The 25,046-nt window shown below is 42.8% G+C and overlaps 2 protein-coding genes across 10 annotated transcripts in view; one reads left to right on the top strand and one right to left on the bottom strand.

Annotated features, from left to right (window-relative positions):
- Window positions 1-7,305, top strand: part of LOC139548743 (cell adhesion molecule 1-like) — a 177,387-nt gene extending 170,082 nt beyond the window's left edge. For both annotated transcript variants that reach the window (XM_071358526.1, XM_071358525.1), the window contains 2 exons: window positions 1,561-1,689; window positions 1,864-7,305. In XM_071358526.1, coding sequence (XP_071214627.1) covers window positions 1,561-1,689; window positions 1,864-1,982 — 248 coding nt within the window. In that variant the 3' untranslated portion in view covers window positions 1,983-7,305. The remainder of the gene's footprint in view (window positions 1-1,560; window positions 1,690-1,863) is intronic.
- Window positions 7,306-20,561: 13,256 nt separating this feature from the next.
- LOC139548759 (rho GTPase-activating protein 32-like) overlaps window positions 20,562-25,046 on the bottom strand; it is a 55,438-nt gene continuing 50,953 nt past the window's right edge. For all 8 annotated transcript variants that reach the window (XM_071358566.1, XM_071358565.1, XM_071358563.1 and 5 more), the window contains one exon: window positions 20,562-23,848. In XM_071358566.1, coding sequence (XP_071214667.1) covers window positions 21,588-23,848 — 2,261 coding nt within the window. In that variant the 3' untranslated portion in view covers window positions 20,562-21,587. The remainder of the gene's footprint in view (window positions 23,849-25,046) is intronic.

Raw genomic sequence — 25,046 nt, 5'->3', positions numbered from 1 at the left:
CCTGTCTTAGGTCAGTTAGGATCACCACTTTATTTTAAGAATGTGAAATGTCAGAATAATAGTAGAGAGAATTATTTATTTCAGCTTTTATTTTTTTCATCACATTCCCAGTGGTTCAGAAGTTTACATACACTCAATTAGTATTTGGTAGCATTGCCTTTAAATTGTTTAACTTGGGTCACACGTTTCGGGTAGCCTTCCACAAGCTTCCCACAATAAGTTGGGTGAATTTTTGCCCATTCCTCCTGACAGAGCTGGTGTAACTGAATCAGGTTTGTAGGCCTCCTTGCTCGCACACACTTTTTCAGTTCTGCCCACAGATTTTCTATAGGATTGAGGTCAGGGCTTTGTGATGGCCACTCCAATACCTTGACTTTGTTGTCCTTAAGCCATTTTGCCACAACTTTGGAAGTATGCTTGGGGTCATTGTCCATTTGGAAGACCCATTTGCGACCAAGCTTTAACTTCCTGATTGATGTCTTGAGATGTTGCTTCAATATATCCAAATAATTTTCCTGCCTCATGATGCCATCTATTTTGTGAAGTGCACCAGTCTCTCCTGCAGCAAAGCAAGCCCATAACATGATGCTGCCACCGCCGTGCTTCACGGTTGGGATGGTGTTCTTCGGCTTGCAAACATCCCCCCTTTTCCTCCAAACATAACGATGGTCATTATGGCCAAACTGTTCTATTTTTGTTTCATCAGACCAGAGGACATTTCTCCAAAAAGTACGATCTTTGTCCCCATGTGCAGTTGCAAACCGTAGTCTGGCTTTTTTAATGGCGGTTTTGGAGCAGTGGCTTCTTCCTTGCTGAGCGGCCTTTCAGGTTATTTCGATATAGGACTCGTTTTACTGTGGATATAGATACTTTTGTACATGTTTCCTCCAGCATCTTCACAAGGTCCTTTGTTGTTGTTCTGTGATTGATTTGCACTTTTCGCACCAAAGTGCGTTCATATCTAGGAGACAGAACGCTTCTCCTTCCAGAGCGGTATGACGGCTGCGTGGTCCCATGGTGTTTATACTTGCGTACTATTGTTTGTACAGATGAACATGGCGTGTGGAAATTGCTCCCAGGGATGAACCAGACTTGTGGAGGTCTACAATTTCTTTTCTGAGGTCTTGGCTGATTTCTTTTGATTTTCGCATGATATCAAGCAAAGAGGCACTGAGTTTGAAGGTAGGCCTTGAAATACATCCACAGGTACACCTCCAATTGACTCAAATTATGTCAATTAGCCTATCAGAAGCTTCTAAAGCCATGACATAATTTTCTGGAATTTTCCAAGCTGTTTAAAGGCACAGTCAACTTAATGTATGTGAACTTCTGACCCACTGGAATTGTGATACAGTGAATTATAAGTGAAATAATCTGTCTGTAAACAATTGTTGGAAAAATTACTTGTGTCATGCACAAAGAAGATGTCCTAACTGACTTGCCAAAAATATGGTTTGTTAACAAGAAATTTGTATGTAAACTTCCGACTTCAACTGTAGCTGTGATTGGCTGGGGTCTGGGGATCATTGTTTTAAGAGGCTGTTATTGGCTTGTTTCCAGACTCCAGAGCTGGTGAGGGGGCGCCACAGAAGATAGACCACGCTGTCATCGGAGGTGTGGTTGCCGTGGTGATGTTCGCTATCCTCTGTGCACTCATCGTCCTGGGGCGCTACTTCGCCAGACACAAAGGTATAACGGCTCACCTGGGTCCCCTGGCTGTTACAATGCTTCCACTGTCTTGAGATTAACTGGTGTACACTATCATTGATAATTCGTAGACCTAGAGGTGGACTAGCTGGAGAGATTCATTACCATTCATTTGAGTCCAACAGGGGTGTTCATGAATTTGTTTATTCGTTGCAGGCACCTACTTCACACATGAAGCCAAAGGGGCAGACGACGCAGCAGATGCAGACACGGCCATCATTAATGCAGAGGGGGGACACAACAACACGGAAGAGAAGAAGGAGTACTACATCTAATGATGAGAGGCCATGGGGGTGTTATGTTGAGGGGGGGGGGCGTCCTGTAGGAGCACTATATCTAACTCTGAGTGGGCCAGAGGGGGTGGGGGGAGGGGGGGTAACGAGGGATGTCGAACTGGTGCAGCTGAGAAGGAAAGATGAGAGGTGGGGAAAGGAGAAGAGAAGAGGAGAAGAATGATGAGAACTCTAGAGGAGGATTAGAGTGGATGAGCAGTTGGAGGCTTCATTGCTTTGTCGTGGATTCGCCCATCCAACCTCTCCTGGACTGCTGGGGCCCATTCTGTACAGTTCAATTATTTTACAGACAATTTTGTGCCTTGTTCTATTTCTTTCGTAATTGTTGTTTTCTTTTTTCCCCTCAAGCCTGTCGACTCCACCAGATCCTTTTTGCTGCAGTTAGCTTTCAGAGGAGATTGAATGACACGGCACTTCTTCTCTAGTTGTCCTGCAGCTCTATCTTAGCTTGTGTACCAGGCTTTTAGAAGCACTCTCTCTCTATGCTGTGTACTGTAGAAGCAGCCAACAACACATATGAGTCATTTCCAGACTATCTAAAATCTATTGTAAACAGCTCTCATCAATATCAAACTATACTGTCCCTCTTAACTCAAGCATAAATATGACCTCTCCTGCTCTATCAGACATACTGAAACATCCCTTTTATGTTTGTTCTGTGGCTAAAAGACTGACTGGAGTTGCTGCCATGGTCATAAGCATTGTTGGTTTGTCTGTCAGATGTTGGTCGGGGCAACAGGCTGTTGTGTTGCTTCAACATCATGATATTATAGTGAATTCAGGGGGTAGTCCCAACCAGGACTCAAACATGGGTCCAGCAACTGTTAAGCCAACGCCTTAACTGTTATGCCAAGAGGTCCGATCCCCTTGATGAGGTCACTAGGTGTTGCGCTAAGGTCACTACAATATGGTTTACTCTGGGTCATCATACTCATACCCTCAAAGGTCAGTGAAGGACCAATGTAATAGTAATGCTTGTACGTGTTCAAATACAGTGCATATATTACCCAGTGTTTTCAGCAAAGGGTCAAATCCAGTTCAAATAATTATCTTCTACAGATAAAACAAGTTTGATTTTGTTCTTGAATAATATACTGACTTTAATATATTGAATATATATTTAGAAACCTTACAAGGACCTTCAAACACGATTTTATTATTGTCTTCGGCCTTTATCTAATCTGTTGACTCGGGTTGCTATTGAGAGGAATATATCTCAATATGAAAGGGAAGAAAATATGTTACTTATACTTTAGATTGAAGATGTTTTAATTGTAATGATGTTTAAAACATTATAATTTTTCAAACAGTAGCCAGTACACAAGGAATTCTGTATGTATTATTTTGACTGCCATTGTATATTTTATGGATATTATGATACACTTTGAATATAATTTTTGCATGACTTATTGTTTTGTTAAAATGTTTTGTTTTCAAATTAGAAAAAGTAACACACAACTAATGGTCATTGCTCAATGAGCATTCCTAATCGTGTCTGTGAATAATAAGTTATTGAAGATCCCCGATAAGTTTTGAATGGGGAATGACTAGCACGGTTTCCATTTCTGCCATGTTTCAGCTTTTGAAGTAAATGTACAGATTGCTGTGGAATCCCTGTAATGCATATTGAAGTTCCTGCTTTTATCTTTCCATGGTGCATTAGTCAATGGATTTATTGGATATAACAGTGTGATAGACAAAACAACTCCAAATACATGAATAAAAAAGGACAGCCACTGCCTTAAAACAATGATTAAACTTTGCTTTGGAATATATCATAATAATGAAGAAAAAAAGAGTGAAGGACTAAATACAGTGCCTTCCTTTATTTAAAGGGTATACAGTACGATGTCAACAGTGTCACTCCGAATATATCTTAGTATATGAATCTCTCTGTACCTTACACTAGTAGTGGTGGTCTTACTCTCTATTCACATGTAACTCATAAAACAGACAGTACTAAGAACTGGAATAACAAGCTAAATAATTGGAATCATAACTGAATGATATGGCTGCTTCTATTTAAAAAACAGCTCCTTATAACAAACAAGCTAAGTAGTATTAATGATTTTATTTACGGGCGATCTATTTCTGTCCAATAAGAATTTACAAGGTAGGCAAAAAAGTGTATTTAATTTAATCAATTTTTGTTGTATTTATAAGGTTATTGTATGAGGTTATGTGCTGCAATTGTGGCCAAGGCTCGCCACACTTTGGGAAAGGTAAAACAAGCAAAACCGCACTGGAAATCTGATGTTTATTTAATTGAATTGCTTGAGGGTGATGCAGAACATAACCGATACCAGTATAACAAATTAAAATGTGCAAATCAATATTAATCTCAAAGTGTATTGATTAGTTCTGAACTTGCTTTTGTTTTGTTAATCATCAATGTTTTATTCTGGATACAATTGAAATGATCGCTGTAGGGATTCAAATTAAGTGTTGTTTTTGTTTTCAGTATACACTCAGTGGCCAGTTTATTAGGTACACAACCCCATTCTTGAAAATGGTTTGCTCCTACAGACAGAGTCACATGACCGTGGCTTGCTACAGTATATAGAGTTGGCAGACAAACATTGAGGCATTCAGTTACTGCTCAATTGAACGTTAGAATGGGAAAAACAAGTGACCTAAGCAACTTTGAGCGTGGTATGATCGTCGGTGCCTGACGCGCCATTCCAGTATCTCAGAAACGGCCAGCCTCCTGTTTTTTTTAAAAGCACGACAGTGTCTACGGTTTAAGGAGAATGGTGCGACAAACAAAAAACATAAAGTCAGCGGCAGTCCTGTTGGCGAAAACAGCTTGTTGAAGGAGGATGGCAAGAATCGTGCAAGGCCACAAACAGGCAAATAACGGCGCAGTACAACAGTGGTTTGCAGAACGGCATATCGGAACGCACAACATGTCGGTACTTGTCACGGATGGGCTATTGCAGCAGATGACCACACTGGGTTCCAGTCCTATCAGCTTAAAAGAAGAAGCGGCTCCAGTGGGTAAGCGATCACCAACACTGGACAATTGAGGAGTGGAAAAACATTGCCTGGTTTGCCGAATCCCGGTTCCTGTTGCGTCATGCTGATGGCAGAGTCAGGATTAGGTGTAAGCAGCATGAGTCCACGGCCCCATCCTGCCTGGTGTCAACGATACATGCTGATGGCAGAGTCAGGATTAGGTGTAAGCAGCATGAGTCCACGGCCCCATCCTGCCTGGTGTCAACGATACATGCTGATGGCAGAGTCAGGATTAGGTGTAAGCAGCATGAGTCCACGGCCCCATCCTGCCTGGTGTCAACGATACATGCTGATGGCAGAGTCAGGATTAGGTGTAAGCAGCATGAGTCCACGGCCCCATCCTGCCTGGTGTCAACGATACATGCTGATGGCAGAGTCAGGATTAGGTGTAAGCAGCATGAGTCCACGGCCCCATCCTGCCTGGTGTCAACGATACATGCTGATGGCAGAGTCAGGATTAGGTGTAAGCAGCATGAGTCCACGGCCCCATCCTGCCTGGTGTCAACGATACATGCTGATGGCAGAGTCAGGATTAGGTGTAAGCAGCATGAGTCCACGGCCCCATCCTGCCTGGTGTCAACGATACATGCTGATGGCAGAGTCAGGATTAGGTGTAAGCAGCATGAGTCCACGGCCCCATCCTGCCTGGTGTCAACGATACATGCTGATGGCAGAGTCAGGATTAGGTGTAAGCAGCATGAGTCCACGGCCCCATCCTGCCTGGTGTCAACGATACATGCTGATGGCAGAGTCAGGATTAGGTGTAAGCAGCATGAGTCCACGGCCCCATCCTGCCTGGTGTCAACGATACATGCTGATGGCAGAGTCAGGATTAGGTGTAAGCAGCATGAGTCCACGGCCCCATCCTGCCTGGTGTCAACGATACATGCTGATGGCAGAGTCAGGATTAGGTGTAAGCAGCATGAGTCCACGGCCCCATCCTGCCTGGTGTCAACGATACATGCTGATGGCAGAGTCAGGATTAGGTGTAAGCAGCATGAGTCCACGGCCCCATCCTGCCTGGTGTCAACGATACATGCTGATGGCAGAGTCAGGATTAGGTGTAAGCAGCATGAGTCCACGGCCCCATCCTGCCTGGTGTCAACGATACATGCTGATGGCAGAGTCAGGATTAGGTGTAAGCAGCATGAGTCCACGGCCCCATCCTGCCTGGTGTCAACGATACATGCTGGTGGCCGTGGTGTGATGGTGTAGAGAATGTTTTCCTGGCTCAAATTATGGCCCTTGATACCAATTGAGCAATGTTTCCATGCCCCGAAGAATTCAGGCTGTTCTGGAGGCAAAGGGGGTCCGACCCAGTACTAGATGAGTGTACCTAATAAACTGGCCTCTGAGTGCTATTTGATATGTAGTCCATGTGTTTCCACTTTCTCAGGTTCATGTTGAATCTTGTGTTTTGCATCTCAGGTGAAATGCAAAGTGAAAGCCCCCCAAGAATACTACACATTTCAGAAAGTATTTTTTTTCTCAGTTGTATATGTTTGTGTTCTTAATATATGGTGCACTGTTAAATGTTACATCTTATTTTGTATAGACCTAGTTCACAAAGAAAGAACTAGATTTGTTAATCAGACAATATCACTTGTACAGTCAGTGTCCAGCAAAATACAAGGGTGGTTGTTGATAAATCCTTATATCCACAGTAGAACATATCATCTGTTTTTTGCCCAGACATAAAGAACAAGTAATCACAAAAAAATGGAGACTAAAGGCTCTATTGAATCTGTATCGCTGATCGCATCACAGATTGTGCGATAGAAATTTGAAGGTCATTTCCGTTTGAGCTGACATATACAGTGTTTACCGTGAATGCAGTCTTCGCTAACGCAGGAACACATGCCTTTAAATTTGAATCATGTTGTAAAGCTGAACTTCCGCGATTACGGATTGTGTAGACTTAAATAGCATCTATTTCCTTTCTAATGGTGTATTAGTATCCTGAATATGATGCATGTCAGTCACATTTTCAGATTGGTTTTCAAAAAACAGGTGGTATAATTGCAGTGGTTAAGTTTTCTGATTAACCCCCAACATTTCTTGGCTGTTTGGTAGGAGAACATGTTTGATGCCTAGAACGTTTGGTTGTTCATTGCTCCAGTTAGTTGTTTTGAGGTGAAATCTTTAGTCCCTCTGTACCTGGGCAACATTTCTGTGTAGTAAAGAAAGGTTTCCTCATGTTCCCATACATATTTTGTATTGGTTCATAAAACATTTTTACAAAAGAAAATCTGAAGAGTACTTGTCTTAATAAAAAGATATCAATGTGAAATGGGCTGTATTGTCTTTGACCTGATATTCCTATTGTCAAGAACTTCTAATACGGTTCAAGCCATAAAGGTGGTTACATTTACATTTACATTTAAGTCATTTAGCAGACGCTCTTATCCAGAGCGACTTACAAATTGGAAAGTTCATACATATTCATCCTGGTCCCCCCGTGGGGAATGAACCCACAACCCTTACCATCCAATCTGCTCTGTGACAGCAATCATTCCCTTGGTCCTGTACTGTTACCCCTGGTGTGGATATAGATTTTGTATTTGTACTTTGCTTCAAAACACTGTATTCAACTCAGCCTCTAGATCCAGAGCTTTTGATATTTCTTAAATATTTGACTACCCACTTTGGCCTCTCAATTGAAACTGGGCAGTGTATTTCATCTCCATTAGATGTGATGTGGTGAGTGATGTACTGTATTTAGTGATCCTGATTGAAGGGGTCTTTTTTTGCATACAGTAGCTTAACTCCACACACGTTAAGATATCAGTAACAGCCTTTGGATGTTAACATTGATTTGACAAATTGATACGCATTTTCAAGAACAGGACCTCATTTATTAGCATGGACCATTCTTTTTCCATTATTTGAAGTGATCCCAGCTAAAGGTCAGCAGCATTATTCAAGCTTTAATGGAAATGTTTTAACCTTAGAAACCAGAAATTTCTCTCCACTATCCACAGGATCATGAAAAAGTAATACCGCCCTTGTTGGTCCTCCTTTTGCTGCTGTAACAGCCTCCACTCTTCTTGGAAGGCTTTCCACTAGATGTTGGAACATTGCTTTAAGGACTTGCTTCCATTCAGCCACAAGAGAATTAGTGAGGTCGGGCACTGATGTTGGGCGTTTAGGCCTGGCTCGCAGTCGGCGTTCCAATTCATCCCAAAGGTGTTCGATCGGGTTGAGGTCAGAGCTCTGTGCAGGCCGGTCAAGTTCTTCCACACCGATCTCGACAAACCATTTCTGTATGGACCTCACTTTGTGCACAGGGGCATTGTCATGCTAAAACAGGAAAGGGCTTACCCCAAACTGTTGCCACAAAGTTGGAAGCACAGAATTGTCTAGAATGTCACTGTATGCTGTAGCATTAAGATTTCCCTTTACTGGAACTAAGGGGTCTAGCCAGAACTATGAAAAACCATCCTAGACCATTATTCCTCCTCCACTAAACTTTACAGTTGGCACTATGCACTGAGGCATGTAGCGTTCTCCTGGCATCTGCCAAATCCAGACTCATCCATCGAACTGCCAGATGGTTAAGCGTGATTTATCGCTCCAGAGAATGCGTTTCCACCGCTCCAAAGTCCAATGGCGGTGAGCTTTACACCCCTCCAGCCGACGCTTGCGCATTGTGATCTTAGACTTGTATGTGGTTGCTTGGCCATGGAAACCCATTTCATGGAAGTCCTGACGAACAGTTATTGTGCTGACATTGCTTCCAGAGGCAGTGTTGAAACCAAGGACAGACGATTTTTACGCGCTTAAGCACTCGGAGGTCCCATTCTGCGAGTTTCTGTGGTCTACCACTTCACGGCTGAGCTGTTGTTGCTCCTAGAGGTTTCCACTTCACTACAGGAAGCTCTGGCAGGGCAAAAATTTGACGAACTGACTTGTTGGAAAGATGGCATCCTATGACGGTGCCACGTTGAAAGTCACTGAGCTCTTCAGTAAGGCTATTCTACTGGCAATGTTTGTCTATGGAAATTGCATGGCTTTGCTCAATTTTATACTCCTGTGTGTGGCTGAAATAGCCACATCTACTAATTTGAAGGGGTGTCCACATACTGGTGTATGTATAGTGTGTTTCATAATTTCTACTCTACTAAGTTAAATATACAGTTGTGAAGAGTTCGCCTCTGCAAACTACCCTAGTGTGAAAATGACTGAAACAATCTGATCTAAACATGGGAGGAGCTTGGGACAACAATGTGAAAATATGAATAATGCAAATGCTGACATTTTAATGAACATTATGCACACTGTATGCTTACACACGTATAACATGAAACAGTACACAAGTACATGAATTGATTAACTTTACGGTATGATGTTTCATTAAGATGTTCTATTTAAACGTTCCATTTTAATCTGCAATGCCATGTTTAAGTGTAATTAGCACAGTGGGGGAATGGAGAGTGAATGAGTGTCAGTGCATGGCTTGTTTAGTTGACTAATTTATTGATTAAGATTGATGGCATGTATCACTTCGCTTGGCTGCGGCCTAATTAAATGATATAAGTATAAATAGATACATGTGTGTGAGCATAGACAGCGACAGCTAGGGGTGACAGGTTCTGCCTGCTAACGTAATTCCAGGTACTGTGTAACCACACACACACACACACACACACACACACACACACACACACACACACACACACACACACACACACACACACACACACACACACACACACACACACACACACACACACACACACACACACACACACACACACACACACACACACACACACACACACACACACACACACACACACACACACCTTGTGTGGACAATGACTGGGAAGGACAAACAAACATTTACTCCAGTTACCTAACATCCTTCTGTACAAAGCTCTAATTCTCAGTGTTCAAAAGAGGATATGTCCTCTACTTTTTCCACAGAGATACTTTTGTTACAACATATTCAGTGGAAATACACACAACAGCCAACAAGAAAACATATAATTATTTCAGGGACTTGCTTTGTACAAGAGATCTACACTACCAACAGTGGTAATTGATTGTTGAGGGACAGCGGCTGCTTCACTAGAATAAGAATATCATTCTGACCAGAAGTGCTGTGGAGGATGTCAGGGCTTGGTCATAAAGCAAAGGCACACATTGGAGTATATCGAGTTAAAACTTTTAATGGGAAACAAATGCTCAAAACAGACCTCATTAAAAAGTAGAAAACTAAAAACCAAAGCCCCATATATGAACAAACAAAATAGATGAGGTTAGCCCCAACAAAATAAATCTAAATACTGAATCTCAATTGCAAACACCTGAATCGTATGATCAGTCCGAAAGACAGGCCGTTATCTCAGCCTTTTATGAAGAGGATAGACGTTGGTTAATTAAAACACATAGCCAAGCCCTGCTAATCCTGTGTGTGATTGGCAGACAGAGGAGTCTTGTGTTTGGGAGGTGATTAACTCTAAGCCTGAAGATGCAGTGAACAGCACTACAGGCTCATAAGTCAGAGATGCTATTGCTTGATGTTTGGTTTAATACTCGTTGGCTAGTACTTAATCAGACACTGATGTTTACCAGGGGGAAATGTGCTGGATTCGATGTTCAGTTTGCATATGGCTGAGAATGCAAAAACAGCACAATTATAATAATACGTTACTATTCTATGAAAATAGATTAAATTAAAGAATGTCAAAGAAAACAATATAATGTTCTGTTTTAGCACTCTTGAGATGTTTTCTTCAGATGTAATTCATTTTCTAAACTTTTAATTTGAATGTAGTGGTTAGATAGCAGTTAACGTTTATCTCTATGGCCTTGAATAGCTTGAAGATAGCATTGTTGCAAGTACAGTAAGAAATGTAATGTTTCCTACCTGCTTCTCACTTCAACTACTTTCAGTATTTATGTCATTTCTGTCTTTGTGTGCAATTAGTTATATTCTTACTTTGTCAGCTGACGTATGTTTAATTTGTTTTCCTTTGGAACTTGTCCAATTAGGCGACCACAAGACACAGTACTTATTAGTGTCAGTAAAAAAAAACGGAGGAAATACTTTTATAACTTTTCTGTGGCAGGTTTATTTAATTATGAATGTTGTTTTTCTCTGCCAGTCTAACAGCCAGAGAGGTTTACTTCTAATGACTTTGTTGACTGAATGAGCATTATGTTAATGTTATACAGACAGACAGCTACCTAACCTCAGTATAGTGGACATGTCATCTGCTGCCTGAACTCACATCTCTCCCACTAGTGCCCTCTAGCTCCTCTGGGGTCCTGGAGAAAAACACAAGAGAAAACATGACCCCTAGTCTTCGTGCTTCATCTACCATGAGGAGAGCAGCTGCTCAGCAACACTACAAATGACTGTGTAAAACTGTCTCAACCTTTAACACTATTTGTCCAGTCAACCTCATAAAGGGCTGTCTAGACTATTAACAGTGTGTAAAGTATCATCTGTTTTGTTGATCGACCAGTGAGTGAAATAACAGTAAACTAGAGGATAAATCAGGCTTATTGATGACACTAATAGAAGCCATAAGAAATAGGCTTTGTTGATGCAGGGAGGGAGTGGCTAAAGAAGAACACTGCCTACTTCCTCTCCAATCATTTATCCGTGTGACGCTTTTGCCTTGTTAAATTAATTAGTTTGGTAATTAAGTGTGACATGAATGAATTAAATAGACATGAATTCAAACACTATAGGACTCCATCAGAAAACAAAAGGTTAGTGGCACATTATTCATTAGCGTTTAAACTTAAATTGAATTTTCTTTGTGTGGGTGTGGAAAAGCATCTTAGAGAGACAGAATCTTGTGTTTGTATGCAAGTAGCTGCCAATGGCTATATGTCAAACTGACTATCATAGGAAGTTTATTTATGTATTTAAAGAGTCAATATGGACTACTAGACTGTGAAGTGTAATGTAGTATGTAGTACATCAAGTCGTACATTCAATGCTCTTGAATGCTAAAATGTTGCATAGCTCATTGACACGGTACACCATATTATTGTTGAGTTTCGTGCAGAATCAATCAAATTTATTTATAAAGCCCTTCTTACATCAGCTGATGTCACAAAGTGCTGTACAGAAACCCAGCCTAAAACCCCAAACAGCAAGCAATGCAGGTGTAGAAGCACGGTGGCTTGGAAAAACTCCCTAGAAAGGCAGGAACCTAGGAAGGAACCTAGAAAGGAACCAGGCTCTGAGGGGTGGCCAGTCCTCTTCTGGCTGTGCCGGGTGGACAGAACATGGCCAAGATGTTCAAATGTTCATAGATGACCAGCAGGGTCAAATAATAACAATCCCAGTGGTTGTCGAGGGTGCAACAGGTCAGCACCTCAGGAGTAAATGTCAGGTGGCTTTTCATAGACGATCATTCAGAGTATCTCTACCTCTCCTGCTGTCTCTAGAGAGTTGAAAACAGCAGGTCTGGGACAGGTAGCACGTCCGGTGAACAGGTCACGGTTTCATAGCCGCAGGCAGAACAGATGAAACTGGAGCAGCAACACGGCCAGGTGGACTGGGGACAGCAAGGAGTCATCAGGCCAGGTAGTCCTGAGGCATGGTCCTAGGGCTTAGGTCCTCCGAGAGAGAGAGAAAGAAAGAGAGAATTAGAGAGAGCATACTTAAATTCACACAGGACACTGAATAAGACAGGAGAAATACCCCAGATATAACAGACTGACCCTAGCCCCCCGACACATAAACTACTGCAGGATAAATACTGGAGGCTGAGACAGGAGGGGTCGGGAGACACTGTGGCCCCATCCGACGATACCCCCGGACAGGGCCAAACAGGCAGGATATAACCCCACCCACTTTGCCAAAGCACAGCCCCCACACCACTAGAGGGATATCTTCAACCACCAACTTACCATCCTGAGACAAGGCCGAGTATAGCCCACAAAGATCTCCACCACGGCACAACCCAAGGGGGGGCGCCAACTCGGACAGGAAGATCACGTCAGCGACTCAACCCACTCAAGTGACGCACCCCTTCTAGGGACGGCATGGAAGAGCAGCAGTAAGCCAGTGACTCAGCCCCTGTAATAGGGTTAGAGGCAGAGAATCCCAGTGGAGAGAGGGGAACCAGCCAGGTAGAGACAGCAAGGGCGGTTTGTTGCTCCAGTGCCTTTCCGTTCACCTTCACACTCCTGGGCCAGACTACACTCAATCATACGACCTACTGAAGAGATGAGTCTTCAGTAAGGACTTAAAGGTCGAGACCGAGTCTGCGTCTCTCACATGGGTAGGCAGACCATTCCATAAAAATGGTGCTCGATAGGAGAAAGCCCTGCCTCTAGCTGTTTGCTTAAAAATTCTAGGAACAGTAAGGAGGCCTGCGACTTGTGACCGTAGCGTACGTATAGGTATGTACGGCAGGACCAAATCGGAAAGATAGGTAGGAGCAAGCCCATGTAATGCTTTGTAGGTTAGCAGTAAAACCTTGAAATCAGCCCTTGCCTTAACAGGAAGCCAGTGTAGAGAGGCTAGCACTGGAGTAATATGATAAAGTTTTTTGTTTCTAGTCAAGATTCTAGCAGCCGTGTTTAGCACTAACTGAAGTTCATTTAGTGCTTTATCTGGGTAGCCGGAAAGTAGAGCATTGCAGTAGTCTAACCTAGAAGTGACAAAAGCATGGATACATTTTTCTGCCACATTTTTGGACAGAAAGTTTCAGATTTTTGCAATGTTACGTAGATGGAAAAAAGCTGTCCTTGAAACATTCTTGATATGTTCGTCAAAAGAGAGATCAGGGTCCAGAGTAACGCCGAGGTCCTTCACAGTTTTATTTTAGACGACTGTACAACCATCAAGATTAATTGTCAGATTCAACAGAAGATCTCTTTGTTTCTTGGGACCTAGAACAAGCATCTCTGTTTTGTCCAAGTTTAAAAGTAGAACATTTGCAGCCATCCACTTCCTTATGTCTGAAACACAGGCTTCCGGGGAGGGTAATTTTGGGGCTTCACCATGTTTCATCGAAATGTACAGCTGTGTGTCCTCAACATAGCAGTGAAAGTTAACATTATGTCTCCGAATGACATCACCAAGAGGTAAAATATATAGTGAAAACAATAGTGAATCTTGTTATAGAATCTTGTTATAACACATGTATAAAACACATAATACAGTATAGCATATCGCCTGTGGCATCCTCATGCTCTATGTGGCACAGCATGTCTCTATACGATGGAACACTCAGACAGAGGCGCGGTGGAATGGGATTTCACTCTGGGTGGATGAGCAAAGTCATCACCAAGAGCAGAATTCAACAGCTATCAAAGGCTATTCATTCTCCAACGGCATGAAAGGCAGAGCAGAGCACAGCTAAGTATCTGAAGTTAGAGAGTAGAACTCCCACTATCTCGCCCAGCAGATTATCAATAGGCTGTGTCCATCAGTAGAACCACTGATGTGAACAGAGGAAAATTGGCTCTGTATAAAAAAGGAGAACATGTATTAGAGGCCAAATGGGCCTATTGTCTGAGGCCAAAGAGTTAAATTACTCTTATTTTTTTTCTCAAAAAAGTTCATCAATTCTATAAAATACCTCTTATCAAGACGGACAAAGTCTTATTTTTCCCATTATGTCTCATTTTGAATGTAAAACAATTAGAGCATAGCCAAATCTGTCTGATACAGCTGCAGGACAAGGCAGCAGTAATTGCTCTTTACATTGTTTACCTCCTAATTTGTGTTTCCATTTGATTAATGAGTGTGCCAATCAGCTGATTTATGATAATGACACATCCTCAGCTCCTTCATGTCGTAAAGCACGTTAATGAAATCCACATCAAATTAATCTAATAGAGATAACGGACTACCTGTTTATTATTGAGTGTGTGTAGTTGCTATAGTGCACACATGGCTGCCTCTGGGGAGATGGCTGGTGTCCAGTGACCCATCTGACACTGGTGGCCAGTGGCTCGCCTCAGAAGCCATAAACTAGTTACATTTTCTTTCCTGTACAGTCATCGGCTTCCTTTTTAAGACAAAGGTGGCAAGACGAACCTGCAGCAATCATCAAGATTACGTCTTAATCACGCTCCGCTGAACTCCGACTCCGAGAGGTGACGTATTTCAGATGATTTTACCATCTTATCTTGACCTGACCATGTGTGGCTTCTCAGGGGGAGAACCATAAACCATGTGATTCAATACACTCAGGTTCTCTCCATCAAAGAATGCAATGACAGAAAAGGCCTTGATACTGTACTGTCTTCACTCAGTCATGGAAGACTGGCATCCGTTGAGTGTTTTGACTATTAGCATAGTGTGTGTGTGTGTGTGTGTGTGTGTGTGTGTGTGTGTGTGTGTGTGTGTGTGTGTGTGTGTGTGTGTGTGTGTGTGTGTGTGTGTTTTGGTATCTCATTTGATGGGGAACAAGTGACTCAAGCACATAACCTTTATGGATCAGTCATAAATGTTAAGTGATCCGAGGCAGAAAACAAACAGCCATTTATGGAATAAACCCTTTAACCCTCTCCTTACACTTTATAAAGACGATAAACCCTTTAACCCTCTTCTTACACTTTATAAAGACGATAAACCCTTTAACCCTCTCCTTACACCTTATAAAGACGATAAACCCTTTAACCCTCTCCTTACACCTTATAAAGACGATAAACGCTTTAACCCTCTCCTTACACCTTATAAAGACGATAAACCCTTTAACCCTCTCCTTACACCTTATAAAGACGATAAACCCTTTAACCCTCTCCTTACACCTTATAAAGACGATAAACCCTTTAACCCTCTCCTTACACTTTATAAAGACGATAAACCCTTTAACCCTCTCCTTACACCTTATTTAGATGATAAACCCTTTAACCCTCTCCTTACACCTTATAAAGACGATAAACCCTTTAACCCTCTCCTTACACCTTATAAAGACGATAAACCCTTTAACCCTCTCCTTACACCTTATAAAGACGATAAACCCTTTAACCCTCTCCTTACACCTTATAAAGACGATAAACCCTTTAACCCTCTCCTTACACCTTATAAAGACGATAAACCCTTTAACCCTCTCCTTACACCTTATAAAGATGATAAACCCTTTAACCCTCTCCTTACACCTTATAAAGACAATAAACCCTTTAACCCTCTCCTTACACCTTATAAAGACGATAAACCCTTTAACCCTCTCCTTACACCTTATAAAGACGATAAACGCTTTAACCCTCTCCTTACACCTTATAAAGACAATCACCCAATAACAGTGCTTCTACACCTGCATTGCTTGCTGTTTGGGGTTTTAGGCTGGGTTTCTGTACAGTACTTTGAGATATCAGTTGATGTAAGAAGGGCTATATAAATACATTTGATTTGATTTAACAGCTGTATTATAAGAAACTGACTAATCTCGTCCCCAGCTGGCTCTCTAGCACTTGAGCCTAGGGACAAGGTTAGGTACAGACTAGTGGCAAGTACAGCAGATAATTAGTGATACACAACTAATTCCTATCAAAAGTCTAACAATTACCCTTTGTACCAACAGTATTTTCCTGAATAATTGCCTACTTCGCTAGGGTGACAGGTAGGGCATTATCATTTAGGATCGGTCACCTACAGGGAAAGGTCAAGCGCTTCATCATCAGTCTGGGACAGTGACACCTGGCATTTGGCATCAGAACACAGTCCAACTACGCCTTCTTCTCAACCACAATCAACTCCACTAGAATAGAATACAGAAATCCACATGAGAATATCAGAATAGAAGAGTGGCCGTGTAAGGGTTGATGCTCAGTGAAGAGCTGTTGCCTAATGTAATTGTGAGGTCTAATCAGGCACTTAATCAGCCCATATTGTTTCTCTGCCCTCCTCTATCCCATCAACCCCTATTCCTCCAATCCATCAGCAAGAAGGTGAACGCCACTGATTGCCTCCTTTCTTCCATCCGAATCCAAGGTTACAGCATTAGAAACCTCAAGCACTAACAAGGTTCTGTTGATTGGGGTTGTTGCTAATTAATTTAGCACCCTATTGCTGAGGTGATTATGAGGGATGCAAATACTTTTTTAAGCTTTCTATTTGCCTTGGTAATGGCACCTACCCCTTTTGACAGAACAAGCAATTGAAATGATTCCAATAGGGTCAACCGTGAGCTGCTGAAAAGCAGAATATGCCACATGCTAATCAGACTCAAAAGTGCATATCACCATGGCCTTTTTCCTTAGCGTCTGCATGGCACCCCATAAAGCTGCTTTCCCCCTGGTATTATCCCCAAGGACAGTGTCTCTGTACAGGGGTCTATAGTGCTGAGCCACACACGCACTTTCTCAGACAACAATCCCACCCATAGGGCAGATTACAGACCACTCCCCCCTGAGAGGCGTCCTACCGCCAGGCACCTGCTGTCTCCACCAAACAGGCACAGCTTGGCACCAAACTCCCCCCACACAGCACATTTTAGCTGTCTCTGCATCTGGACAAGCACAGCTGTTCAGGAATAATTATCCAAGCAACCAGGTGAAGAGGATTCAGACTTTCCCTTCACAGTTGAACTCAACTTAACCCTCGCTTCCCCTTAACTTAAACTACTTTGGTTAGGGGGAAAGGGCGGCCAACTTTGAGAAAAGGGCATTGGACATTATCACAGGAATCCATAACCCCTTCATTTAATTTGTCCCCACTGAACTATGAGGCGTAAACCTGAAGCTGAAAGGCAGCATGTTCCAAAAACATCACAATGTCCACCGAGCAGATGGCCATCTAGCTGGGGACCAGACCCACCACAGTAAATCTGAATAATACATGCACACCTTCCTGTGAAACAGCACATCCAAGAAACAAACGGATCGCTCTGGGTCTGGATGCAGCGCAAAACGCTTTGCTAAAAGCTCACTATACCCAAGTCGTCTCCAATAAGACATTTCCCCTCCAATGTTCACATGCATAAAAATTGCAACTTGTTGGTTATGAGAGGACGCGGTATTGGTGCACATTGAATGTCAATGCAGCAATGAATATACAATGGCTCTGTGGGATGGCTGCACCCGGAGCAACGCTGAGCTGACAGGAGGGATGTCTCGACCTCCTCAGGTCTCAGTAATTGCTTGTAAGTGCAAGGAAACCTCTGTCAGCTGTGATTTGATGGAGGCTTGTTTTCTCTTCATTTACAACAAAACATCTAGCAAACCAAAATTGATTCTGTGAAAGTTCCCATAATATTGGTTAGGTTGCGGAAAATGTTCTCATAACATAAAAACTGTCCAGTTGTCTAAAATTGGTTAAATAAATAAAAAATACCCCATAATGATAAAGCAAAAACTGTTTTTTTTAGAAATACCTTATTTCCTTAAGTGTTAAGTGTTCAGACCCTTTGCTATGAGACTCAAAATTGAGCTCAGGTGCATCCTGTTTCCATTGATCATCTTTGAGATGTTTCTACAACTTGATTGGAGTCCACCTGTGGTAAATTCAATTGATTGGAAATGATTTGGAAAGGCACACAACTGTCTATATAAGGTCCCACAGTTGACAGTGCATGTCAGAGCAAAAACCACGATCTCAGGCCTTTATGGTAGAGTGACCAGACAGAAGCCACTCCTCAGTAAAAAGGCACGACAGCCCACTTGGAGCTTGCCAAAAGGCACCTAAAGACTTTCAGACCATCAGAAAAAAGATTCTCTGGTCTGATGAAACCAAGATTGAACTCTTTGGCCTGAATGCCAAGCATCACGTCTGAAGGAAACCTGGCACCATCCCTACGGTGAAGCATGGTGGCGACAGCATTATGCTGTGGGGATGTTTTTTAGTGGCAGGGACTGGGAGACTAGTCAGGATCGAAGCAAAGATGAACAGAGAAAAGTACAGAGGGATCCTTGATGAAAACCTGCTCCAGAGCGCTCAGGACCTCAGACTGGGGCAAAGGTTCACCTTCCAACAGGACAATGACCCTAAGCACACAGCCAAGACAATGCAGGAGTGGCTTCGGGACAAATCTCTTAATGTCCTTGAGTTTCCTAGCCAAAGCCCGGACTTGAACCCGATCGAACATCCCTGGAGAGACGCTCCCCATCCAACCTGACAGACCTTGAGAGGATCTGCAGAGAATAGGAGAAACTCCCCAAATACAGGTGTGCCCAGCTTGTAGAGTCATACCCAAGACTCGAGGCTGTAATCGCTGCCAAAAGTGTTTCAACAAAGTACTGAGTAAAAGGTCTGAATACTTATGTAAATGTAATTTTTAAATTTTTAGTTTTTTTAATACATTTAAATGTAATAAAAACCTGTTTTCACTTTGTCATTATGGGGTATTTTTTTTATTTAATCCATTACAGAATAAGGCTCTAACGTAACAAAACGTGGAAAAAGGGGTCTGAATACTTTCCCAATGCACTGTAGGTGTTAATAGTAATAGTTCGATCAACCACAATTTTCCAGGATTTTTTTTTTTAACAACTTCTATTGCTCCAACATTTTATTGAAGTATGTTCAGGCAACATTATTAGAACCATCAAGTCAATGTCACACTCTTTTTATGAGACCATTGTAGGAATATTATTGTTATGGGTGTTTTGAATAACATGTACATGAACATTCCTGTAATGTTTCCTCAGAACCACTTCTATTGCTCCCACATTTTGCTGAGGCATTATGTTATAAGAACATTACCAGAACATTGTTTTATTACATTCCCTGGCAACCAAATGAGAACCTTGGGGGAATGTTCTGTGGTAGATTTTACAGATGTTGTGAACAACATTTGAATGTTAGAAATTCTTGTAAAAAATGATTTGATGGTCAAAAACATTCTTTGAATGTTTGTGGGACGTTATCATCCTGTGAATTTTTATTTCTACCTTTTTTTTAAGTACAAACCGGGCGTAACGGCAGTAAATGATGATAGTTGATGGGCAGGCCAGGCATATTTGGTGAGTACCAAACTTATTTTGACATAACTCTTGCAGAGCTGGTGAATGGTAGCTTGAAATGGTAGCTTTCTGGGCAGAGATCTCGTCAGTCATCGTCTCCTCTGCCAAGATACTGGTTCAAACCCTAACTAGAACTTAATTGGAATGTTTGCTAATGTTCTGGGAATATTCCCGATTTGCTCGGCAGACTACAGATAAATTATCCTGGATGATTTGTTCCTAAATTTGCACTGGCAGTTTCCTTGGATATGGGTGACAGATCAAGGGGAGAGGATGCATTAACAAAAATACTAGATTTTCGGGGTTGTCAGATTTGTCTATGCTAATGAGACACTATTGGGAAACAACTACAGTCACTGTTGTGTGTGTAGTAATACACTGCACATCTAAGGATTGAGACAGACTTTAGGACAAAAATTGATTCATAAAGAAAAATTGAGTTCCATCTTCACTAAAGATTCAGAGACATTATTAGGGAACCACTTTTTCTGCAATACTGCAGTGCCCTCTGCAGTCTAGCGCTTAAACTTCTGAATATGCATGGTAGCAAATGCAAGGCCCAGTAAGTATGCATTGTTGCTCCAACCAATTACATAATCCGATGTGCATTCCCATTAACAAAATGGGACAAAATATCAAATAAACCCATCCACAATGTCATAGTATGTTTTACAATTTTATTTATTTTTTAATTTAGATTATCTCATGAAAGAAAGAACATTAAAATGTCTTAGCAATATCTCATTTACAGAGGGTTGGTTTTAAATAACATCTTTAATGAATAAAAAAACTATAATAGAGTAAAGCAACAGTTAAAACATGACATACCATTAAAATATGCCTACAAAGAGAGAAAGGAATGTCCTCATAATACATCATAGCTTCCTGTTATGGTGAGGAGTGCATTGACATTCTGTACACTTCTTTCACATTTGCAGCACACGTACATGTTTGGAAGTTATTTATCCTGATAACATGACATTAGCTGGACCCCAACTGTGGTCACAATCCTCCATTCTCCTTCTCATCTTTCCATGTCTGAGTGTCTTGTTATGTGAAGGTGGGAGACGTGCAGGTGAAGAAATGTCCTCAGTGTCTTCTATTATTGTATGAACTAAATAACACCACAAGTGCCAATGTTACCAAACACCTTCAGTGAAGAATCAGTGGAATTGCGAAACATGAAAAGTCAAGGACCTATGCATGGTTCTCAGATGCTATAATTCTTAAAAAGTGCATGTTTCTTCAGTTAGGGCATAAATGATCTAGGCAAACAATATCACGCTGGCAGTAGGCCCAGTAAGACATATATCTTAGAATAGTATTGCTCATAAGATTAACAATATTTGGCAGACATTTCAAATGGCATTTTCTGTTTGTTGGACAATATTATCTAACGGACATTAAATGAAAATTATACAACACCTTCATAAACAATTTCCTAAAACAAGCTTTCAAAATCTCACCTCTTAGTTTATGAGAAAATAATTTCCCTCTTTCTTTGCTATCTACATGTTACCAACAGTATGACCCACCCATTCGTGTCAATTCAACATTTTCTTAAAAACAGTTTGAAGGGATATGTCTATGAATTTGTAACATTTTTATAAACATCAACATTCATCTGTTGAGTTGGAGATGTATGCCAAGCTGGCCTTTTTTAGCTGCTGGTGTGATTAGAGGACTGAATCACTCAGCATAGACTCCAGCTTCCGGCCTGAGGCCTGTCTGCAGGAAGGCCCCGTGGACCCCTAGGCCATGTGACAGCAGTCTGTGGCTGTGTGGGGGCATGCAGCCATGGCCAGGGAACGGACCTGGCATGGCCTTACCAGATCCTGAGGGTTTGGGCTTGGGAGCTGGGTAGTACCCCTCCAGGTTATCATAGTGAGAGGGCATGGCCTTGGTGCTCTGAGTTCTCCTGTGGGGCTGAGTGGAGAAGGACCCAGGGTGATTTGGTTCCACAGGTGATTTGACATGGTGGTAGTAACGAGGCTCTTTGATGCTCTGTGATCGTGGTCTCCTGGGGATGGTTGGTTTTAATCGGGCAGAGTAGCTGTTAGCAGCGTTGCCCATAATTACCTTGTCCTGGTCACAGCCTCTACTATGACCACACTTACCCTGCTCCACGTTCTTAACATCTAGGAGCATGGGGACGTTGCAATGCTGTGGCTGATATCGTTGGGGGGTGCCCTGCTTGGGCTGGGTTCTCCTGGAGACGCTCTCTCTCCTGGGAGGGACTGGCTCCTCGCCTGGCCAATGAACCCTCTGGTGCCTGATGCAATCACTAGGGTCTGAAAGCTGCTGACCATGGGAGATTGGAGACATGGCAGGTACTTCACGTTGGCTGTCCACTCTGTCGATGGCCAGCAGCCAGGCATTACCTGGGTCTGACCTGCTTCTGGTGTGACTGATATCTCTGCCCCTGATGTCACTCTGTGGGAGGGGAGGATTCAGGTTCTCATAAGGAGACATGATAGGGCCCTGGGGCCTCTGCCTGGCTCTATTCTCTTGCCTGATTGGCTGATAGACGGGTCTGTCACAACCGTCTGGGTGGTCCCAGGACTTGTAAATGACTCGCTCTGGATCCCTGCTCTGTAAGAAGAGTTCTCTTTTTGCAGGTGGGATGTTGTGTGAGGGATGATAGTGGTAACCAGGATGTCCACAATCCTTTGTAGAGCGCATGGTGTATGACTGACTGTGTCGGATGTGACTCGTCCTGTAAGGGTCCACATAGTAGTAAGACTCCTCTAGAGGTGCTGCGTCTGAATAGGGGCTGTAGCGGTATTGAACACAGCCATTCTCAAAGTACGGCTGCAGAGGTTGGACATCTGACTGGAGTAGCCTTTTGTACTCCTTTTCCTGGACAGCTGGACGTTGGACATAGAACAGGGTGTCTGCCAGTTGAATACGAATAGGTTGCTGGGCATGGAAGGAGCGTGCCCTGCGGATGCCAGGGTAGCCCATGGCTCTATCCTCAGTCCTCTGCCATTGTCCCCTGGATCTGTGGTGGCCACTGGAGCTGTGCTCCTCCCTGGGTTGGGGTTGACCACTGTACTGGGGGGAGAAAGAGGGGTAGTTCCGGAGGCCTAAAGTACTGTAGCAGCTGTCAGACGTGGGTTTGTACATGCTCTTGGGCCCTGCCTGGTGGGGAGGGAAATAGTCAGGCCGACGAGGTCCAGATACCTGTCCTGCTGGATTGACCCGATGATGTCTGTACACGTCTTCAGCCTCCCTCATAGCTCTCTCTCCATCAGAGCTGTACTGATTGACTAAGGACGGCAGAAGACGACGTGGAGGGATCTCCTCCACAGACCCTGGCATGGACGCCTCAGCAAGAACAGTCTGATAGTTATAGGCATTGACTGAGTCAGTGTTAGCAAGGACGGCAGCAGCTAACTGGCTCTGAACGGAGCAGACTGATTGAATGGGAGGGGAGGCCCCACCACTGAGATACGAGGAGGACACAGTCTGAAGATGTACAGTCCTTACAGCTCCCAGGGGCCGGTCTTTCCCTTCCCTCTGGTCCCTCACCTCTGTGCTGCCCTGCAGTAGAGCTCCAGCCTCTAAGGGACTGACAGAGGGAGGGAAGTTACTCATGGCCACTTGTCCTTCAGGGGCCTGTTTTCTCTCATGGCCAGGGAAACGGTCACAAGGACTCTCAACTGGTGTGCCAGCCATGGGTAAGAGGGTGGCTGGGGAAGAGACCTTGAGGTCACCGTAATCCTGAGGGGAGGGTTGGAGGTGGAGAACAGAGGGTGGTGGGGGTCTGTCCAGGGGGTGGGGGGTGTCCTGTCTCTGGAGAGGGTAGGGGGGCTGGGTGCTCCTCCTCTGGGAGGTCAGTGTGGCCTTCTGGGCAGACTCAGCCAGGGCCAGGGCCAGCCTGCGGGCAGCACTCGTCAACGGAGGGTGAGGAGGGAGGACAGACACTGAATTCACAAGCCCATCTGTTCCTGGGGAGGCATAAGACAAACAATGCTGCTACAGTATGACAGGACAAACAACGCTGTGATCAGACATGAGGGGACAACACATAGAATAATACCATAAGAACTTAAGTGAATAAGGAAACGCATTAATAACTGTACATATGCATGTTAAACATTGTTGCACATTAATGATACTGTCGATTGAAAAAGGCTTTACAAAGACTCAATCATGGACACTCTTACTGACAGTTGTGGCTGCTTTGTATGGTTGTCTCTACCTTCTTACCCTTTGTGCGGTTGTCTGTGCCCAATAATGTTTGTAACATGTTTTGTGCTGCTACCATGTTGTGCTGTCATATGTTGGTGCCTTGCTATGTTGTCGTCTTCGGTCTCTTTATGTAGTGTTGTCTCTTGTCATGATGAATTGTCTTTTTTTATATCCCAGCCCCCGTCCCGCAGGCCTCCTTTTGGTAGGCAGTCATTGTAAATAAGAATTTGTTCTTAAACGACTTGCCTAGTTAAATAAATAAAATAAAAAAATGAACTAAAATTGAATTTATTTTTAACTTCTCTAGGATAGGGGGCAGCATTTTCACGTTTGGATGAAAAGCATACCCAAATTCAACTGCCAGCTACTCATCCCCAGAAGATAAGATATGCATATTATTAGTAGATTTACTCTGAAGTTTCTAAAACTGTTTGAATCATGTCTGTGACTATAACAGAACTTATTTAGCAGGCGAAACCCCGAGGACAAACCATTCAGATTTTTTTTTTTTTTTTGAGGTCACTCTTTTCAATGGGTTTTCATTGGGAATACAGATTTCTAATTGACCTTCTTGCAGTTCCTACCGCTTCCACTGGATGTCAACAGTCTTTAGAAATTGGTTGAGGGTTTTTCCTTTGTGTAATGAAGAAGTACGGCCATCTTCAACGAGGGTCACTTGTTGTGTACTGTTTGTTAGAGGCGCGTGGCCAGAAAGCTAGCTACAGTTTGTTTTAATCCTGTATTGAACACAGATCATCCCGTCTTCAATTGTATCGATTATTTACGTTAAAAAATACCTAAAGTTGTATTACAAAAGTAGTTTGAAATGTTTTGGCAAAGTTTACAGGTAACTTTTGAGATATTTTGTAGTCACATTTCACAAGTTGGAACCGGTGTTTTTCTGGATCAAACGCGCCAAATAAATCGACATTTTGGATATATATCGACGGAATT

The sequence above is a fragment of the Salvelinus alpinus genome, chromosome 22, assembly GCF_045679555.1.
Source record: "Salvelinus alpinus chromosome 22, SLU_Salpinus.1, whole genome shotgun sequence".
Lineage (NCBI taxonomy): Eukaryota > Metazoa > Chordata > Actinopteri > Salmoniformes > Salmonidae > Salvelinus > Salvelinus alpinus.
The sequence above is the reverse complement of the archived record's forward strand: the minus strand, read 5'-3'. Positions and strand labels throughout refer to the sequence as shown.